Here is a 20,193-nt window from a genome sequence, read left to right as displayed (position 1 = left end):
TTCTTTTTACTTTATTTGTAACTTGAAACTGAACTGTACACATGCACACTGCATCATACTGTGAAAAATCTTCTTTTTACTTTGTTTATAACTTAAAATTGAACTATAGCATTAAAAATAAAATAAATGAATAATGGAACTGCAACTGTTATAATTCCATTTTTTTAAAATGAAATTTCCCAGTGGCCCTTAGCAATGCTGTATTTTTTAATAATTCAGAAAAAAAAATCGCTGCACCTGGAAATTCATAAGTTGCTTGAAACAATATTTAGAAGACACATATGACTAAATATATCATAACAGATTTGGTGGTAAGTATGAACAATACGACATTCTTGACTTTTTTCCGAATATCATTGTCTTCTCTGCATGGCATTTTGATGATTTGGCTTGTCACCTTCATCAGGGGCTACCTGAGACAGTATCAGGTAGGACTCAATGAGGGTAATGAGTCACATCACCACATTACTGTGCCAGAAAGGACAAACTGCTGAGAAAACCTGGGGACTAATACAAACCATTTTACTATTGCATTGGTGAGAGTAATCATCTTCAGCAAGTAACACTCTAGAATGCTGGTAGTTCTTTATAACCTATTTTATAGTATTAGCTTATCTTGATAATGTCAGACATCACTGGGAGAAATGTATCCAGCAGCATGTAGCTCACAAAATTCGTAGTCTTCATAGTCAAATTCTATACAATAAGTAGGGGCATTACACAGCATTAACGAAGTGAATAAAATAAATAAGAAACAATTTTTGGATAGAACAGTTAGCAATAAGTACAATACAAATAGTAGCTATTATTTCAATTTGATTCAATCTACTGAATAATGACTTACATGTATGATATGTCCATTATATATAGAAATATTTTTATCAAGTTACCGTGTTCAACCGTGCATTCTTGTGCTTGGAATTTTGATTCTTAATGTCTGTGATTATATGTGTTTCTAAAAATTTTCTCAATGGTTTATCTTGACAACGTAACAACTGGAAGAAGAGAGAAAGCAGGTCTGTTGGTGCTAACAAATTTTTGTTGCGCAGCAAAATAAGTGCTCGACACAATGTCTGTAAAAACAAAGATTCAGAACAATGAAACTCTCAGAAATTTTTACAAAGTGATTAAAATAACAGATACAATAACTTTGTACTAACCATTCGGAAGTCACTGTCAAGAACAGTTTGATGTGTTTGTAAGATATCTATCAGTTGTTGGGGATATTTAGCAAGTACATCAGGATAACAATGTGAAACCTGTAACAGGGATTCAGTATTCATAAGCAATTCAGAAAAATTAATCAGAAATTTAAATAGACGACAAACACACAATTTTTCACATGAATAGAAACACATCCAATCATTACATACAATACAGAATATTTTAAATAGAAGACATCCATTCTCTCCTCAAACTTAAACAATAATGAATGGACTCTGCAATTTTAAAACAGTATGAAATGTGTTTTTTCTATATGTTCATTTACTTATTTTCCCATGCAATGTACTTGTACTGAACAGGAAGATTTTTTATACCGTGTACAGACTCTAGGAATAGATCAATGAGAGGATACAGAACAAAAAAGGTCTAACAAACTTATGTCTGCAAATGCATAGTTTCCATGCTAGAGACCATTTATTCAATCATACTTTGTTACAGAGACTGTGGTCTAATATGCACTGTAACATGTGAATACAGTTCCAGTATGCATGGGTTCCTCATAGAGGGTGGTACTGTTCCTCATACATCATGCCCTACAACCCTCTCCTGCCATCGTTATTGGTAATGTTGCATCCGATTCACTTTTCTTGCTGACTCACTTTGTAGAGGATGTGATACAGTGTTCCATATTTGAATCGAGAGCTTGCCGACATGATGTTTACTTATAGAAAGGCAAGTGGCAATGGGTGATGGGCAGCAAGGTTGTATCACAAGATCTATCCCTGGCGACAACAACAATGCCATTCAATGTTTCCAACAGTGTTTCGCCATTTGTCTGACACAGGATCATTTAAGAAAGTGGGAAATCATGACGGACATATCAGAAATGTTTGGACACCAGTCTTGGAGGAAAATGTGATTAATACTGTGGAAGGCAACTGCCGTGTCAGTACCAGGCAGGTGGCCAGGGAAAGCCAGGTAACCATGTGGAACATTTCCATGACAATTGTTACTACCCTTATCACTTACAGCATGTGCAGTGCTTACTAGCGACAGATTTTCCACATCGAGAGCAGTTTTGTTACTGGTTTTTTCACCAGGGAACCATGATTCTGGGATTTGTGTCATCCATCCTATTCACAGATAACAGTAATAGGTGGAATAGTATGCAGAACACCCACGATATGGTGACAGTGAATTACCATCATTGGTGCAGCTGGAATGTGTGGACTGGGATAGTTAGCAACTGTATTTTGGGAGCAATCTTCCTTGCAGATCACTGGAACTGTAGGCGTTTCTTGCAGGTGACTTTGCCTCCCCTGTTGGAAGAAGTGCCATTGATGATTCAAAGGGTTATGTGGCTGCTACATGATGGCAATCCAGCTCACTTTCCCATTAACATCTGGATGCATCTCAAATGTGTCTTCCCTGGTCGATGGATAGGACGATAAGGTCCAGTTGCATGGCCTGTTCATTCACCAGATCTCAACCTGTGCAATTTCTGGTTATGGGGTCATCTCAAAAGTATTGTGTATGCACAGCCCATTTCAGATGTGGAGACATTTGAGCAGTGTATTCATGCTGCCTTTGACACTGATCGGATGCAGCCTCGGCAATTTGAACGTGTGAGATGGAAACGCTACGGCGTACATGTGTGTGTTCAGGCACATGCAAACCATTTACAACACATACTGTAGCTATGGCTGCATGGTATAGCACATATCAGACTCCAGCCTCTGTAACAGTGTATGATTGAATAAAGCATTTGCGGACACGAGTTCATTAGACCTTTTTTGTTCTGTATCCTCTCATCAATCAATCCCTAGTCTGTAAATAGTGGGAAAAAATCATCCTGTAGACACTGAACAAATGCTGCACACTGATTATTAAACAACCACTTTAGGAAGCTCAGAACATGGAGAATTTTAATTGCAGATGGAAAAAGTACTCGGTTAATGGAAGCAAAAAAAGAGGTGAGAAGATGGAAGCAATACTTGGAAAAGCTTTATAGTGTGTCCAGAAGGAGTGATGACACAGTGTAAGAAGATGATAGGAGACACTTGTTATCTTGAAATATTAAGCTAAATAGTGGAACAAATCTACACAAGCTCATGAATGTTGTTTATGAAACTACAGAAATTCCATCAGTTTTTGAAAATAATGTAATAACACTGCAACGAAAGCAAAAATGGGTAGATGAAAAAGTAAGCACACACACAATCATTCTAGTATCATATGTATCAAAAATACTCACCAAAGTTCTTTACTGAAGAACAGAAGGAAAGACTGAAAGTAGATTAGGAGAACATCAAACCAGTTTTGGGAGAACTAGAGGATTTTGAGAAGCAATTTTAGCATGTAACTAATAACAGAAGACAGATAACCATTTACACTTCAACAGCAAATGGCACTTGACATGTGAATTTAGTTTTTTACTCTGATGTCGAGCCTCATTTGACATGATTTTTTTGCAGCTCTCACATGCTCCACTCTTGAAGCTGACTGTACTGTGCTGCATAGTACTGCCATCTATGTAGGCCTGTGTTAACTCGGAGTAGAACTGTAGCAGATGTGTTGAGAGAAAGGTTGTAATTCTTATGTTCAAATTACTACGTGTGAAATGGTTAGTTCTTCATGCACAGTCCTTTCTAAGGACGAAACTGTAGAGCTCTTAGAGGAATGCCTATGTGAAAACACAAATGACAATGATTCTAATAATGACAGTGATTCATTTCTTAACAATTTGAGTGAAATAACGATGGAAACAGTCCACATTGTAGAGATGCAAAAAATATCCCACAATGAAAAGTTTTGTATTGTAATACTTATGTAAATATATTTGAATGAAAGTGCACTTTTTGTTTTAATGCCTACCCTAATTATTGGTCAATAGCCTCATTGTTCCCACAAAGAGACTCGTGCTCACAGCCTGGACAGCAGCAGTTTAAATAATGAGTACATGGAGACGCCCTGTGTCAGCATTACAGAATGTAAAAGCTTAAGAAAATACAGTGAAACCTCATTTATCGGGATATCACTAATCTAAATCTTGGTAGTACACTAACTGCTCAGTATTCAATACTCTGGAAATAATAATGACAACAACCAATGATGATGATGATGATGATGATGATGATGACGACGATCATCATCATCCTCATCATCATAATTAAATTTAAATACATCGAAATCACAATACACGGACCTTGGAACTGTGCCAGTTGACAGGTTAACATTAAGTTGTATAGTACTGCATTGTCCACATTTGTTGCAAATGTAGAACAACATCAAAGAATAAGAAGGTGGTAGTCCATGGACAAAAAGATGTACTGTACGGGATGGACAAAGAAGAATTGTTGAAAAACATCACTGCTTAATTTGATCTTGGAATTTTTACAGTGTTAAATTAAAAGCATAATCCATGATCAGTCATTTACAAGTTCACTGATGTAGTTTGCACAATGAATAAAGATACCAGTGACAATGTTCATTGAAGCATTAGTAAAATTTCAGTATCTCAGAGATAGGTGGTAAGGACATAAATGACTAGCTGTGAAACGACAAGCACATTGGCGCAGTAGGATTTCTGGTGAAGAAATCATCACCATTTGTTCATCTGCGGACAATGATGATAATGTAGATGGATTAGCTGATGAAGATATTAGGACATATACAGAAGCAACAACACAGCTGTACAAAACAGTGATTTATTTGGAATGCCAGGCAGAAACAACTTTGGCTGAACTGATGTTGGTGAAATACCTGTGTGATCATGCTGCATATAATCGAAATATGAATTTCACTCAAAAGAAACTTACTGATTACTTCAGTGTGCAAAACACATTGTGTATATCTGCTCAAAATTTATGTGGAAATATTGTATAATTTGTGAGTTACTTGAAAATAAATATAATGTTTATGTTTATAACATTTAACCAGACATTCTAATTTTTCTGTATTCATGGATTATCTAGACTTCTGATTATCCGGGTGAACTATAGTGTCGACATAGTGTGGATAAAAGAGATTCCACTACACAAGGAAATAAACATAGCATTCGTAGATTTGGAGATAGTTTTTGATAATACATGTCAACAATATATTTATTACAGATAATGTGAAAGGTGTTCTACATAAATCCTGGATCCTGAATTAAAAAATTAAACAAGTTGCTGGCTATTGCACTCAGTTTTCTTGTAACACATTATCCTCAATTTATGAGAATCATTGAAAATGCTGCATATTGATTATTCTTCTGTGGCTTAAATTAAATATTCTGCTGATTTAAGTGATGAAAAATAACTAAAATATGTATAACGAATTATCACACGAGCCTCAATTCAGAAATCTACAGCTGGAAATAAAAGTGGTTTGCCAGCACTGCCGAAAAGTCATGCCTGAATATGAAGAATTAGGTATTTGTTGCCACTTGCATCTCAGAACCGAGAGTTCTATCAACCGCTGGAAGTGACTGCTAGGTGTTCTAAGTTCACAAAGGTTTGTGGTTTTTATTAATTCAGAAGAATAAATGCATCATACTTGTGGAAATACAGCAAAATTCTTTTTTTTTTTTTATATCTGTGAAACGTTAACTCTGAAATAGCAAAAACAGAAACGTCATCCTCTTGTAAAGAAGAGCTATGAACTAAAATTGGTGACCAGTACAGGAATTTGGTCCCCACATACGCTGTTAATCATTTTCCATGCTCATGACTGGCTGCTTGAAAGGATCACTTCACATGTCCTCTGCTGTTCCTACGATTCTGAGGGAAGCAACAGGCTTACATAATACACTGTTACTTTTGTCTGACAATCAAAAACAAGGAAAACTATGCAATATCCTGATTTACTATCTACTATAAGGCACACAGTCACCTACGATCTTAATCTTACGATTGGCATGCCTACTTTGGCCCGAATAAACAAATATTCATCAGAATTAAGCAGTTTCTTTCTTCTAGTTGAGATGTTGAACAGCTTGTCTGGAACCAAGGTACCATAGGGAATCTTTGCTAGCAGTCCTGCACTCTCCGCTATACTTCAAGTCTTCCAAGCCAAAATGCTTGCACCAGGAAAAGCTTCAAGGCCACCGTAGTCTGCATGAGTGCCCCATACAACAGTCAAGGTCAACCATGTACTGCCTCTAAACACTGCTGATACATCACATGTGGACTGCTTTTTAAGTCCATGAAAAACACTAGGCCCTCCAGTAAGCTGCTGCTTATTAAATTGCTTTCAATGACCTATACACGGGAACATACCACCTAAGGCGACGATGATAATAACGGAGATGAAGCATTGCAGCGGTACATTAACACTAAGTGAACGCTGCAAGCAAGCGACGTTAACAGCATGGTCCTCCTTGTTAACTTACCTCTGCAATGCCTCGTCGCCATTATCATCGTTGTCGCCTTAGGTGGTATGTTCCTGCGTATAGGTCACTGAAAGCAATTAACATTGACCTTACTGGGCAATTTAATAAGCAGCAGCTTATTGGAAGGCCTAGTGTTCTTCGTGGACTTGGTAATGTATTGATGACAGCAGTCCCTCCTGAGGATGTGCCAATAAGTCAAGAAGATATGCACGCTGGCAAACATCTGAAGACCACTGTGGATGAAATAAACCACACTTTTTATCTCAAAGGGATTCCAACTATATTGCTCGTGATGTAAATTTGTCAAAGCAAAGCAACAGTCTGAGGTTTTAGCCTGTCAATTAATGGATGGAATCTTCTTTCCAATCGAAAGTTTACTGTGACTGCCACACTGGTTTTCTTTTTCTGAATATTTTTCCAAAGAAGGTGACATGACTTTTTGCAATGACATCATGTCCATTATGGAGACTCTTAATTATGTTATTGTAAATGAGTGGCTCTCATTCATAGCATCTGGCAAATTAGTCTGAAAGCAGTACTTCTCCACAATGGAAACAAATTTCCTTCTGTTTGAACTGTTCATTGAGTTAACCTGAAGGAGCCTGATGAGAACTTTAAATGGCAACTCACACTTATTGAGTATTAGAAATACAAACAGCATATCTGGGAAGATCTCAAGCTAACTTCGGGAGGGAGGGAGGGTCAATCGACATGTAAGGTATAGGTACTGATCCTAGGGGAAAAGGACAGTATTGTGACAAAAGTCACACATTTTATAGGAATTATTCTGGTAAGTTTGGATTCTATATACCACTAGCATTATTATGTGTTATGAGTGTCAGAAAGAACACTTTTATTTGCCCAGAGATCCTCCAGATTACAAACTACTGTGAATAATGAAACTAGTATGTGCTAAAGAAAAACTAGTAGAAAGAATTAGAATAAAGGATGAAATAATCAAGTGTCTACGATACCTGGAGTTTATGACTAGAAATCAGAAATGTTGTCTGCACGATTCCTAGATATAAAAGAACTGTCTCCAACATTAGGTGAAATGCTCAAGTTGTTATTATCAAAGTGGAATGAAAAAAGAAGAGCTAAGTATTGAATAAAAGACTGTTCTCGATCATTAAAAGAAATAGAATGTACACTGGTTAAAATGTGAATTATTATTATGTGGGATATTAACGTACATGATGATTACGTATAAAATATTGCGTGTTCGAGCTGAGGTAGGAATATGTAGTGCTTCGAGAATTTCTGCATAAATTCTAGAACCATTCGTCTTTCCATCGTGTTGAACACACAATATTTTAAATATAAGTGGGAGAGTGGAAATGTATCTACTGCACCACCTGTTTCTGTGTGCAGGTTGGAAGTTTGTTATGAGAAGACTGTAAGCGTGGCGGTCGAACGACGCCGACAAGTGTTTTCCACTAGAGCCACAGCAGCCATGATGAAAGAACAAGGAGTAATTATGTAGTATTCTTTGCTGTTTTAGCGACTGTGATTACTGTTAAAGAAAAATGAACAATTGAATACAGATTTTTAAGTACTTCACGTATATTGGGCTCTCTAGAGGCAAGACGTGTTAATAAATTATGTGGTTGTTAAATCAGTTTTATTTCAGCTGTATTTTATTGAGTCTAATGCGAGATGAATCAGTTGACTTGTATACATTCAAATATTAATGGAGAAATGGTGAATATGTTATTGGTGGAAGTTGAAATATACCAAGACTGAACTAAACATATTTTTCGAGTACTAAATTATTTCAAAAGTAGAGAGAGAGTCTTATAAATTCCTTTAACCAACATTATTCTTCAGAGAAGAAGGTTCTGGAGATCAACGGAGCTCGCAATCCAGAGAAGACGATCGGCTGTGTAGATCAACTAAGTCAACTGATGTGAGAGAGGTGTGAATTTTGCAATACAACTTCACATTGCTTTGGGTCATCTAAAGCGTTAGAACTGCAAGGTATTACAAACCCATTACAATATTAGTATTTGCTGCACACTATATCTGAATGGTTGGGGAAATTAAAGATTTGCAGAAACAGGTTTATAGCAGTATCTAAGGCAGATTGCTGGTGATGGTAGATGCAGCACGTAAGCTCAAATGAAGAGGATAGCTGACAATTGACATGAATGGAGAACTGCATCAAACCACATCTGCTCTACCATTTGAATTTATTTCATCTTCTTGTGCAGCTATTGAGTTATCTGTAGAAAGACCTGTCTCACACTATCCGACTACCCCCTCCGCACCTTGTACATCCTTCCTTACCTCTTCCCCACCTCTACCTGCCTCGACAACTGCTAACTAACAGTCGGTCTCACCATCATCATGGGCAGTGCTTTCGGGTGTCTGTGTAGTTGTGTGTGTGTGTGAACGTGTGTACTTCTACCAGAGAAAGAACAAGAGCTTGAATGCTAGTAAGGTGCCGTTTAAGCTGTGGTTTTCTATGAGCCATACAATAGATGAGTGGTTCCTTTCTTTTCTTTTACAAATTATCCATCCAGGAGTTTCTAGTGTTGTCACACATTGCTGATTCGACTCTGTTCCATCCCATTCCATTTTACCTTTGTTAATGTCATTCTCTACTTATTTATCCACTCTTTATTCCTTCACACATCTATACTTCCTTATTCTCTAAGTACCTGCCTTCAAAATACACACCGCAAACACTCTGCTACATAATCTGAACGCCTACTTTTGTAATACCACACCAGGCTAATAAGTGCAGCATTCCAACTCTCTGGTCTCATGACAATGCCACCTTTTTCGACCATTTCAGTCCAATGCTGTTTTTAATACACTGTTCAGTAACAACTTGTATTGCCCACTTGACTGTTAGCCAATTATGTACAGGGCTATTACAAATGATTGAAGTGATTTCATAAATTCACTGTAACTCCATTCATTGACATATGGTCACGACACACTACAGATACGTAGAAAAACTCATAAAGTTTTGGTCGGCTGAAGCCGCACTTCAGGTTTCTGCCACCAGAGCGCTCAAGAGCGCAGTGAGACAAAATGGCGACAGGAGCCGAGAAAGCGTATGTCGTGCTTGAAATGCACTCACATCAGTCAGTCATAACAGTGCAACGACACTTCAGGACAAAGTTCAACAAAGATCCACCAACTGCTAACTCCATTTGGTGATGGTATGCACAGTTTAAAGCTTCTGGATGCCTCTGTAGGGGGAAATCAATGGGTCGGCCTGCAGTGAGCGAAGAAACGGTTGAACGCATGCGGGCAAGTATCACGCGTAGCTCGCGGAAGTCACGAATAAAGCAAGCATGGAGCTAAACGTACCACAGGATGGTGCTCCACCGCACTTCCATGATGATGTTCCGCATTTCTTAAATAGGAGATTGGAAAACCGATGGATCGGTCGTGGTGGAGATCATGATCAGCAATTCATGTCATGGCCTCCATGCTCTCTCGACTTAACCCCATGCGATTTCTTTATGTGGGGTTATGTGAAAGATTCAGTGTTTAAACCTCCTCTACCAAGAAACGTGCCAGAACTGCGAGCTCGCATCAACGATGCTTTCGAACTCATTGATGGGGACATGCTGCACCGAGTGTTGGAGGAACTTGATTATCGGCTTGATGTCTGCCGAATCACTAAGGGGGCACATATAGAACATTTGTGAATGCCTAAAAAAACTTTTTGAGTGTTTGTATGTGTGTGCAAAGCATTGTGAAAATATCTCAAATAATAAAGTTATTGTAGAGCTGTGAAATCGCTTCAATCATTTATAATAACCCTGTATATTTATTTACAATCGAAATCTATCATTGCACATATTTTTCTGTCATGTATGTCAATTTGCAATCGAACATATCTACACTCCGCAACACAATTACCAGATTAATTTTTGGAAACGCTGTAATTGTCTCCCATTGTGGTGTCAAAGTTTTTAATCTGGCTCAAAAGTGCCTACAACAGGGCCGGCCAGATATTCTGCACGCGTGCGGTGCTCCTGCACATGTGCAACTTCCGGGTCACAACGTGCACGCCGCAGCCGTCAGCGTTCATGTAGTGCATGTTTCTACGCACAGATGTTGCTTTATCCACTTGCTGGGATACTCTGTACCGGCGCATTCTAGCGCTCTTTCCATAGCTTGCAAGCCAACCATGGGAAGGTATTTCACGTATTAAACCTTTAAAATACTGTCACAGTCTACTCATTGAGACATCTACTTTTATGTTAGCAGTTTAACCCAGTAAGACAAGTACTACAGTTAACAACCATGGGTTTTTATTAAGGCAGCTTGACTGACGGCACGTAAATATGCGTAATGTTTTTGAAGTAGTATTTGAGAAAGAGAGCACTTAGCGACTTCCAATGAACCTTATTCATGATTTCAAATAACATTAAGAAGATTTAGTGTGGTTATCATTCTGGAAAATTGAAAACAGTACATTGCACAGCGTACAGTAAAATAGACATAAATGTAACACAAGAAACTAATAGAGTTCAAGAAGTGTCAGTTACTTTGACGTACAGTAAAATCGAGTTGATGTGCCTCATCCATTTTCTTACGGACATTTAATTTTGCTTGCCGTTCTTCACTGTTGAGTACACTACACTCGTCTTTGTGACATGTATTGTAGTGTCTTTCAATTGAAAACTTACGCTGGCCGCCTATTATTCGGCGGCACAGCAAACACTGAGTTTTCACCAATGGCTACAAAAAAGAATTGCAGTTCCTAGTCATTTTTAAATACTGAGAACATAGATCTCCCGTCCTTTGCTTTTTCACAGTACCTGCCATTTCTCAGTACTTCTCTGTTCAGGTTACGATTACCACGGGTAAACTAGACTGGGTATGTTGCGCTCTTTTTTCTACCACATAAACATGGAAGTGGAGCCTCCGCCGTTCATTTAGGACACATGTCTAATAACAGATGTCGCTGTCGCACACGTGCACACATGTGCAGCACTTCCGCATGTCTGCACACTGTGCAGCGTTTGGCCTTGGCCTACAATCTCCCACTGTAATGGGGCAAAAGAAAGACACACCGTGACATCAACTTTGGGCTCGCAATGCTTAAAAAAAAAGAAAAAAAAAAAAAAAAGATACTGACACATGGAGGGGGGGGGGGGGGGGGGGGGGAAGGAGGCCAGAGCTCATCAGTTCATGCGAGGTATAAGGTGGGTTAATGGTGACACAATGGAAGCAAATTTCCATACAATTCTGCCCAACATCATCGTTGACGTGTAGCATGATGGGACGGTTGTCACAACCCTCTTATATAAATTTAACCCCATCTTTTGACACATCTGCAATGGAGGTCAGAACCGCAATGCCCAGTGTTGAAATAAAGTGGTTTTCTTATGGGTGGCCACAGAAAATATTCCAGACATACTGCCGCTCAGAATCGACAAAGAAGGATTTAGAGTTGACATAAAATGCATCAATGAAATCACCCCTTTCCCTGGGATGTTGATTCCCACACATTTCACAGTCGTGAATGACAGCTGGCAGTGTGATGAGCAACAGCATGGCATTCTTGATGATCTTTGACACTGCTGACACCCTCCCGGGTTATTCAATCCTTCTCTAACAAATGGTGAGGGAGCAATATCACTGAACATAATCACACTCCTTTGGAGTGCAGTACGACCACGTTTTTTGCTTTGGTATGCAAGTTAGAATCACTAGGGACCGTTCAAAACCATTCGATGAAATCTGAAATTGATCTGATGCACCAAAGGGTGCTTGTGCTTTTGCAGCCCTTCTGTTCTGGGCCGTCCTATGGCGCAATCATGGAGGGGTGCAACAAGGACAAATGTGTGATAAAATAGCACAGAGTCTCTCTACAACCCACAAGTTTAGTGACACTCTCGGTGCCATCTGCCCACATTTGTTGAAGACTTTAAAAATATGTCTGTACAGAGACAAGCTGTGGCAGAGTCCTAGGCACTTGCAGACAGGCAACCCCTTGACACCACTCCAATTCTGCTTGCCAATTAGTAAGTGCAAGAACAGCATCACAGCCTACCTGCAGGAGTCTGGAATCTTGTCACAGTTTATTTCTGTACAGGTAAGTTTTTAAAGAACTTAACACCAGTAGCGATAGGGTGGGAGAGGGGCGGACGGGTCTGCACCTAGAGTGCTGTTGAACTGACGGGTCTTTGGGGACCCTTTCCCATTTTATTCATGTGTGTGTCAATGTCCCAGCCCTCCATGATAACACCACAGGATGATGTGAAACAGAAGGATTGAAAAAGTATAAGCACACTTTGCTGCTTTGGATGACATTCAAATTTTATCAAATGATTTTTAAAGGTCCCTAGTGGTTCCATTCAGTGCACCAGAGCAAAAACTGCGGTTGCACTGCTCTCCAAAGGTGTACGATCACGTTCAATAGCGTTGCTGGCTCATGAAGTCTTTAGAAAAGGATGAAACATCCATGGGTGTCAGCAGTGTCAAATGTCAGCAAGAACTTCATCCCATTGCTCATCACATTGCCAACAGTCATTTTCCACTGAAAAAAGTATGGGAACCAATGGCCCAAAGAAAGGGATCGTTTCACTGATGCCCTTTGTGCCCCCCTATAAGGTGTTTTTGTGCTGATTCTGAGCAACAGTGTGTCTGAAATATTTCCTCAGCCACCCTTAAGAAGACCCCCATAATTTTAACATGGGGTTTTGCAGTTCTGACCTCCAACACAGAGAAGCCAAAAAGAGGGATAAAATGTGGCTAATAGTGGGTGACAATCTTCTCATCATGTGACATGTTCACAATGACTTTGGCAGGAATGTGGTGAAATATAATGCCAATGTGACATCATTACATCACCTTACACCTTTCATGAACTTCTGAGCTCTGGTCTTTTCTGCGCACTTCACAACATCTTGCTGTCTAAAGCATTGCTGAGCCTGAGGGTGATGCCGCAGGATGCCACGCTTTTGCACCATTACAGAGGAAGACTGTAGTCACTTCTGGGCCAAATTTCAAACTTCCACATCCCAACGGGAGGCAATTATACCAGTTCAAAAAGTGATCCTTTAATATTGTGTTGTGCGGTGTGTTTATTAATGCATCCTTCCAACATTACACATACCTGTCTACATAGTACCTACCATTTATATCCATTGTAACATCTCAACCATTAATTTTCACCTTCTTGTTTTCAACCTTTTTTAACAATTTTTTCAGGCACTCCTTTTGTCTTTTGACCATCCAATCATGACTCCTTGCTCATTCTACCCTCGTCAACACTGAAAATTCTTGTTTCCTCACGCAAATCTCCAATCACACATCCTGTTACTGAATTCTTGTCTGACGCAAGGTTTCCCGCCTGATGGGCTTACCATTAAAATTGCATCTCGGGCTGTCAGCCATCTTACTGCAAGAACCTTCAACTTTTCTAATTACGTCAGTCCCCAATGCTCACAATCTGTTCTTTCATAATCATACAATCCAAGCTCAAACTATACTTGCCAGATTCTATTCCTTTTGCAAAATCCTTGTATTCTGTGACCACAACTTCCTGATTGTTATTTCTGCAATAAAAACTCTTGCCCGACAACAGTTAGAATAGCATTCCCATTATCATCTGAGGATGTTGCCCTAGTTACTCCTGGCATATGCCCTCATAGGATTAGCTTTAGCCAACAATGATCCTACCACTCGATCCAAACACTCCCTCTCCCCCACCACCACCACTACCACCACCACCACTACCACCACCACCATAACCCCTCACAGTTCCCCAACCATGCCTTGCTGACTTTGTTTGCTTTCCTCATCCTTTAAAAACATCCTCCACCTTCCCTAAAACAAAAACTCCTAAATGCCCTTCCTGTAACACTGTTGTCAACCTTTCTGTTGCAACTCGGACATTTGCAGAAGTCTCAGTACTTTCTAAAGGCCTCACCTTCAAACCAAAACCTAAGTTCAATCATGCTGGACTTTTCCTTTACTCTTCTCCACAGTGGAAACATTTCTTTGCCACACACCCCCACTGACAACAGCCAACCAAAACCCCACAGGAGACTTTGTTTAAAAGAGTTCTAACCTCCATCCAACTGTTATCCTCCTCCCCATCCACCAAGTCATTTCCTTGTAACCTTTAAGGAATTCCTGACTTCTAACCATGCCACACCTTCCTTTCCTCAATTCCTCCCCAGTGAGTTCAACATTACTTCTATGGAACACAGCGGTCCATAATCTGAAAACAAATCAAGACCTTATCATCCTTCCCGCAGACAAAGATCCAATCACAGTGGTGACTATGTGGCTGAGGATCTCCACCAATTACCAGCAGACTCTTTGTTGGTCACTGTGGAAGTGATGTCACAATGTCCCCCACGTCCACAGCCTTGCGGCAGTAGAACACTACCCTTCCCAACACCCTCCTCATACCAAACCTACCAACTCTTTCCTAATCCTCCTAGCCGACCACATCCTGACCCACAATTATTTCACTTTTGAACACCATATCTAGGCATCACACACCAGTCTGCTGTGAGTGAGTGGTTGCCTTTAGTTTATTTTATGTATTATCCATCTAGGAATTTCCTTTGTTGTTAAAACAATCTTTGAAATTATTACTGAAACAAAAATCTGAGGATATGAGGAAAGTTCTCTGCTTGGCACAGAACAACTTACTGAACACTAGCAATCTGCCTGGGTTTCACACAGGTAGCTGCGAGCTACAGTGCCACCCGGTGCTCAAATGTAGCTCCAATATCGCACAAGCTACGTTCTCCGTGTGACCTTTTCCTGAATTTCCCTTCACAAAATTTAATCATTAACTCTATACCAAAAAATATATTCTTATCAGCTCAACATCTCATACACCCTGCATCACAATTCATTTAGGAAGTCAGAAGTACTCACACTGGCCTCCTGGTAGCAGTAGCTTGCACCAGTCCAGCACTGCAGTCGGAGGACCTTATACTATAATATGTGTGGATGATTCCAAGAAGTACTGCAATCTCTCTCAGACAGCAATGGGATAATTTCCACTGTGATGGGGAACTTTAATTCATTGTAATTTAGCCAACTTGCATGAAGTATTAATACATTACTGCACAAAACTTCTCATGAATCAGCAGTATAGCTATTATGAAAATCATATAAAAGATCACACTAATTCCTAGATGCTGCCAGATTTTTTTTATTCGGTTGCCTTCAACCTGGAGTGTAAGCAATAATTCTTTTCCCAGCTTGCTCTAGCTGGATAATTATTTGAATCAAGATCTTCAAGATGATGAACCATGAGTTGCATTATGACTTGAAATATACAGCAATAAGTTGAATCCAATCATGCACTAGAAGAACAAACATAAACCACTAGGACATGACTTGGTAGTTTAATCTTAAAACCATCATTAAGATATTCTACTAAATTAATCCTCAAGTGAGCATGCTGCTTTTTATAACACTAGCAGTTATGCATTATATTTTCTACACATGTGAAGAATGTTACCAATGTAAAAATGTATGAGCAAAATCACAGTTTAATTTTAGTTTAACTAAACAATGATAAAATAAACTTACATTAGACAGGCTAAATCACTGTATAATTAAACAATAATAAAATGAACTTTCATTATATCTCCTGTTGCTCCATACAAGTGTTACCCCACACTAATGAATGCAGTTGAAGTATTAAACAGCGCAGTTGCATCAGGTCCCAGTCAACTGCTTATTTGATTGTTATTTCATCTCGTGGACAAATGTCTCATTGGAAAATTGTGCCACTAACTCAGAATCTATGTCATTGTCTTGCATAGATCATAAATTTTTTTCTCACCTAGCTTGTTTATTATATGTTACTGCTGCTCACTTGGATGTATGACAGCACAACTTAGCACTGTGTTAGCTGAATCAATAATGAAGGAATAGGTACGGGCCCACAATTGTAAAACAAAAATGAAATGGTGCATGACAATGTTATTTGTGGATGGCACACTTCATACATAGTCACACCCGCTCAAGGGTTAATGAAACCATCAACTTCCAGTTCTTGCTAAAGCTTAACTTCATCAAAAATCAGCAAATCTAGATGTCTGTTTTCACCTTGTTATTCACAAAATAGTTTCCAATTGTTTCAACAGCTTGGGTATTAATATTGTATCAGTACTTGATACCTTTTCCAAATTACTGATAGAAGTGTAACGATTCAGGCATCAGACAATGTCTGACCCTTTGGATGACCTAATTTTTAATAATACACTACACAGAATACAGTATACTTATTGTTATACAACAGTCCCTTATCGTATTTCAATTGACATTTCTTTAACATCATCCAAACTACAATTTTCTATTTGTTACTGAATTTAGAATGATCTAGGAGATATGGATCAGTCATCTAAAACTTAGCATCTGGGAACTGCTTCTGCAGTAGATTGATTTTGGCAATCTCTGTTCTCAACTCTGAATGTTTTCTTCAGCAGAAGACACAGAGGCAAAAACTGCAGTTTCTTCTGGTTTACCATCTTCTCTAGAACCAATTTTCTTTTCCAAGAGGACTATGCAATATTTTAGATAGAGATTTCAGCAAAATGGGAAATAAATAAGAAAAAGCTCTAATTTTAAGGACATCTTTGTCTTGAAATTTCAACTTGTTTACTGCTGACAATGAACAAGTCAGCTTCTATAAAAAGTTCCTTTGCGAAACAAGTGGGAGTCATATTTCTGTCTTTTTTATGGAGATGCATTCACCCATTTTAAAAATTCTAATTAGTTTCTTTGAGGTCTATTTTTTTTAAACTTTACTTTGCATTTTTCCTTCTTATCTTTTAAATATGTAACACTACTTAATCACCACAGCTTTCAAATCTTCATCATTCACATAGAGCACTGTAAGCAGTTTCACAAAATAAGCTGATACAAAAGTAAAATACACTATCTGACAAAATGGAATCACACCAGCTTGAATCTCAAACAACAGTAGACCTTGTAGTTCATGGGCATGCCACATATCCGAAGTAGCCTGTGTTAACCCACAGGAAGACAGCACACTTCATTCGCTCTGTTTGCTATGACCCAACTAACAGTGCCAGTAAAATAAATCACCTAAGATCAAACCAACCAGTATTTAAGTACTACAGAATATTCCTTATAACACCAATGTCTTCTTGCCTGAAATATAAGTTTGTTTTTTAATGTAGTTTATTATGTCTATATTGTATATTTCCATGTCACAGTAAGTGCACGAGTTCATGGCAATACAGCCTGTTTCTTTTCTGAGGACACAGTCACACAAATTGTTGTGCCATCTTGGGCAATGGCAAGTGCCAGAACAAGATATTGATTGGGTTGTCAAAAACTGCACTGTACGTTATTATGTCATGAACATGTAGAAAGCTTGTAATGAAACATTATTATGAGTTTGAATTCTGTAGTCGTACATTCTTGCTGACTTTATCAATCATGAGTGTCCTCTCTTGTTGTGCATTACTAATATGTAATAGAATGCAATAAAATCTGTCTCAATGATAAAGTATAGCTGGAATTTAAATTGAGAGAAATATATATTTTATCCAAAAACCTTCAAAAAATAGTCCAACATTACTTGCACGATAATTCCCAACATGGTCACTCACACGAATGACAGTTGTCATAAACGAAATAAGTGGTCTACTTGGATACTTTGAATGGTGTACATAAATGATTTTAGGATTGTTTTATTAAATCTATAATAAATTTAACACAAGTTTACCGTATAATATATTCTAACATTTGAAACCATTTGTGCAAGAATTTAAAAACCTTAAATTTCAATATAACAAATTCACATCCGTTTCCCATGTCCACATTGAGGTATGTGTAACAATGCAAATACTTATCAAAAGAACATGAAAATGTTTATTTCAAAGCAAGGACCTAACGAATAAGCACATACAAACACTAATTCATGCAATAAAGTGCAAACAAAATTGAAATGAGGAACATATTACCTGACAACAGTTTACGCATACATATTTCAGACGATCCACACATGTCCACTTGTTGCATACAGTACAACATCTATGGGTTGCTCTATTTCAAGCTCTTCCACATACAACACCCTCCACATGATCCACTTAATCTTTCTGGCAGTTTTACAATTTCATGAGCTCCTAACAGTAACTTAACCCGTCTTCAAATTTCATATGGAAGTCTTTCAATGAAGGAACATAGATCTATTTGAGGCTTTATAGTTCTCAGTTGATTTTTTTCTATAAGATCAATCCTCTTTACAGTGAGTTTTGAAGACATGTAGTGATATTTACAGATGCATAAAGCACTTAAAGCTGAAATGTTCAAAATATTGTAAAACAGTAACATGGGCCAACTTCTTATATTACATGACACATTGTTTTTCTGATGTTGCTGATTTGAAAGATTGTCTCCTACTTCTGACATGTTACAGAAGGTAATCTTTTCATGTTTCTTTCATTCTTGTGTTGAATGGTCTACAGCATCATCAAGATGCATGCTTGACAGCACTAACACTGTCCTATTTCTCTTTGGACAGTATGACAGCAATGTACAATCTTCTTGAAACCCAAAGACAGATGATTTTGGGTATCTATCATTTTTATTTAGTGCAAATTCTTTTGGCATTTCTCTTTTGTTTTTTCATACTGTTCTGACATATGTCAGTTTCTTGGACTGGAGTCTCTTGACTAAAGACAAACTGGTAAACTAGCTGTCACCAGTAATATTTCTGACGAAATAAATCTCGGGTAAACAGCCTGGTATGAGTGTGCTAGGACACAATATTTCAGTAATTGACAACGTTGCCATCATCAGGTGCGCTGATGTACTGACCAGCGGTGGGCCGGCGCCATGTATATATAGGACAATCCCCCTCCCGCTCCTCCCTCAGGCGCTTCCTATGAGTCGGTGCGGACCGTGGCACGCGCGCGGTCCAGGTGCAGCGTCCGTTCTCCCGCCATCTGGGCAATGCATCCTTGGTCTTCTCGTTCAGGAGGGTCTTCCGGCACCGCTCTCGTTATTCTTCCCTCCTTCCCTGAAGTTGGTACACTCTGGAAAATATCCTTCTTCTTCTTCTTAATCCGGGTGATCGCGGGTTCCCACGCCTTGCTAAGGATGTAACTACTGCCATGATTTAGCTGTGGCTCCCTTACTCTGATCTCTATGGGTGCTTTGATGACACAGTCCCAGTATTTGGAAGTCTGTGTAAGGACTTTGGTTTGGTCATAATCCATGCTGTGGAGTCCCGACAAGCAGTGCTCAGCGATTGCCGACTTACTGGGCTGTTGCAGTCTAGTGTGCCATTGATGTTCTCGGCATTGGTCCTCAATGGTACGAATGGTCTGCCCTATGTATACACTACCGCATTGGCAAGGTATCTAATAAATCCCTGAATTATGTAGACCAAGGTTGTCCTTGACACTACCAAGAAGGCTATTGGTTTTGCTTGGAGGACGGAAGATGGTTTTCACTTGGTGTTTACGTAAAATACGTCCAATTCTTCCGGATAAGTTACCACAAAACGGAATAATACCCAAGGCTGCCTCCTCCTGAGGTTCATCCTCAGTTTCTGCCGGTGCTGCAGGTGTGGAATGTAGAGCCTTCCAAATTTGCCCTTCCTTGTAACCGTTCCTTCGAAACACGGTCTTCAGATGGTCCAATTCTTGTTGGAGACTTTCCCTATCGGAGATGGT

The 20,193-nt window shown here is 38.9% G+C and overlaps 1 protein-coding gene across 2 annotated transcripts in view; it reads right to left on the bottom strand.

Annotated features, from left to right (window-relative positions):
• LOC126186750 (protein SDA1 homolog) overlaps positions 1-20,193 on the bottom strand; it is a 200,755-nt gene that overhangs the window by 120,218 nt on the left and 60,344 nt on the right. For both annotated transcript variants that reach the window (XM_049928238.1, XM_049928237.1), the window contains 2 exons: positions 1,161-1,259; positions 891-1,073 (listed from right to left, as the gene is read on the bottom strand). In XM_049928238.1, coding sequence (XP_049784195.1) covers positions 891-1,073; positions 1,161-1,259 — 282 coding nt within the window. The remainder of the gene's footprint in view (positions 1-890; positions 1,074-1,160; positions 1,260-20,193) is intronic.

The sequence above is a fragment of the Schistocerca cancellata genome, chromosome 1, assembly GCF_023864275.1.
Source record: "Schistocerca cancellata isolate TAMUIC-IGC-003103 chromosome 1, iqSchCanc2.1, whole genome shotgun sequence".
In the NCBI taxonomy this organism is placed as follows: domain Eukaryota; kingdom Metazoa; phylum Arthropoda; class Insecta; order Orthoptera; family Acrididae; genus Schistocerca; species Schistocerca cancellata.
This window is presented reverse-complemented; position numbering and strand designations above follow the sequence as displayed.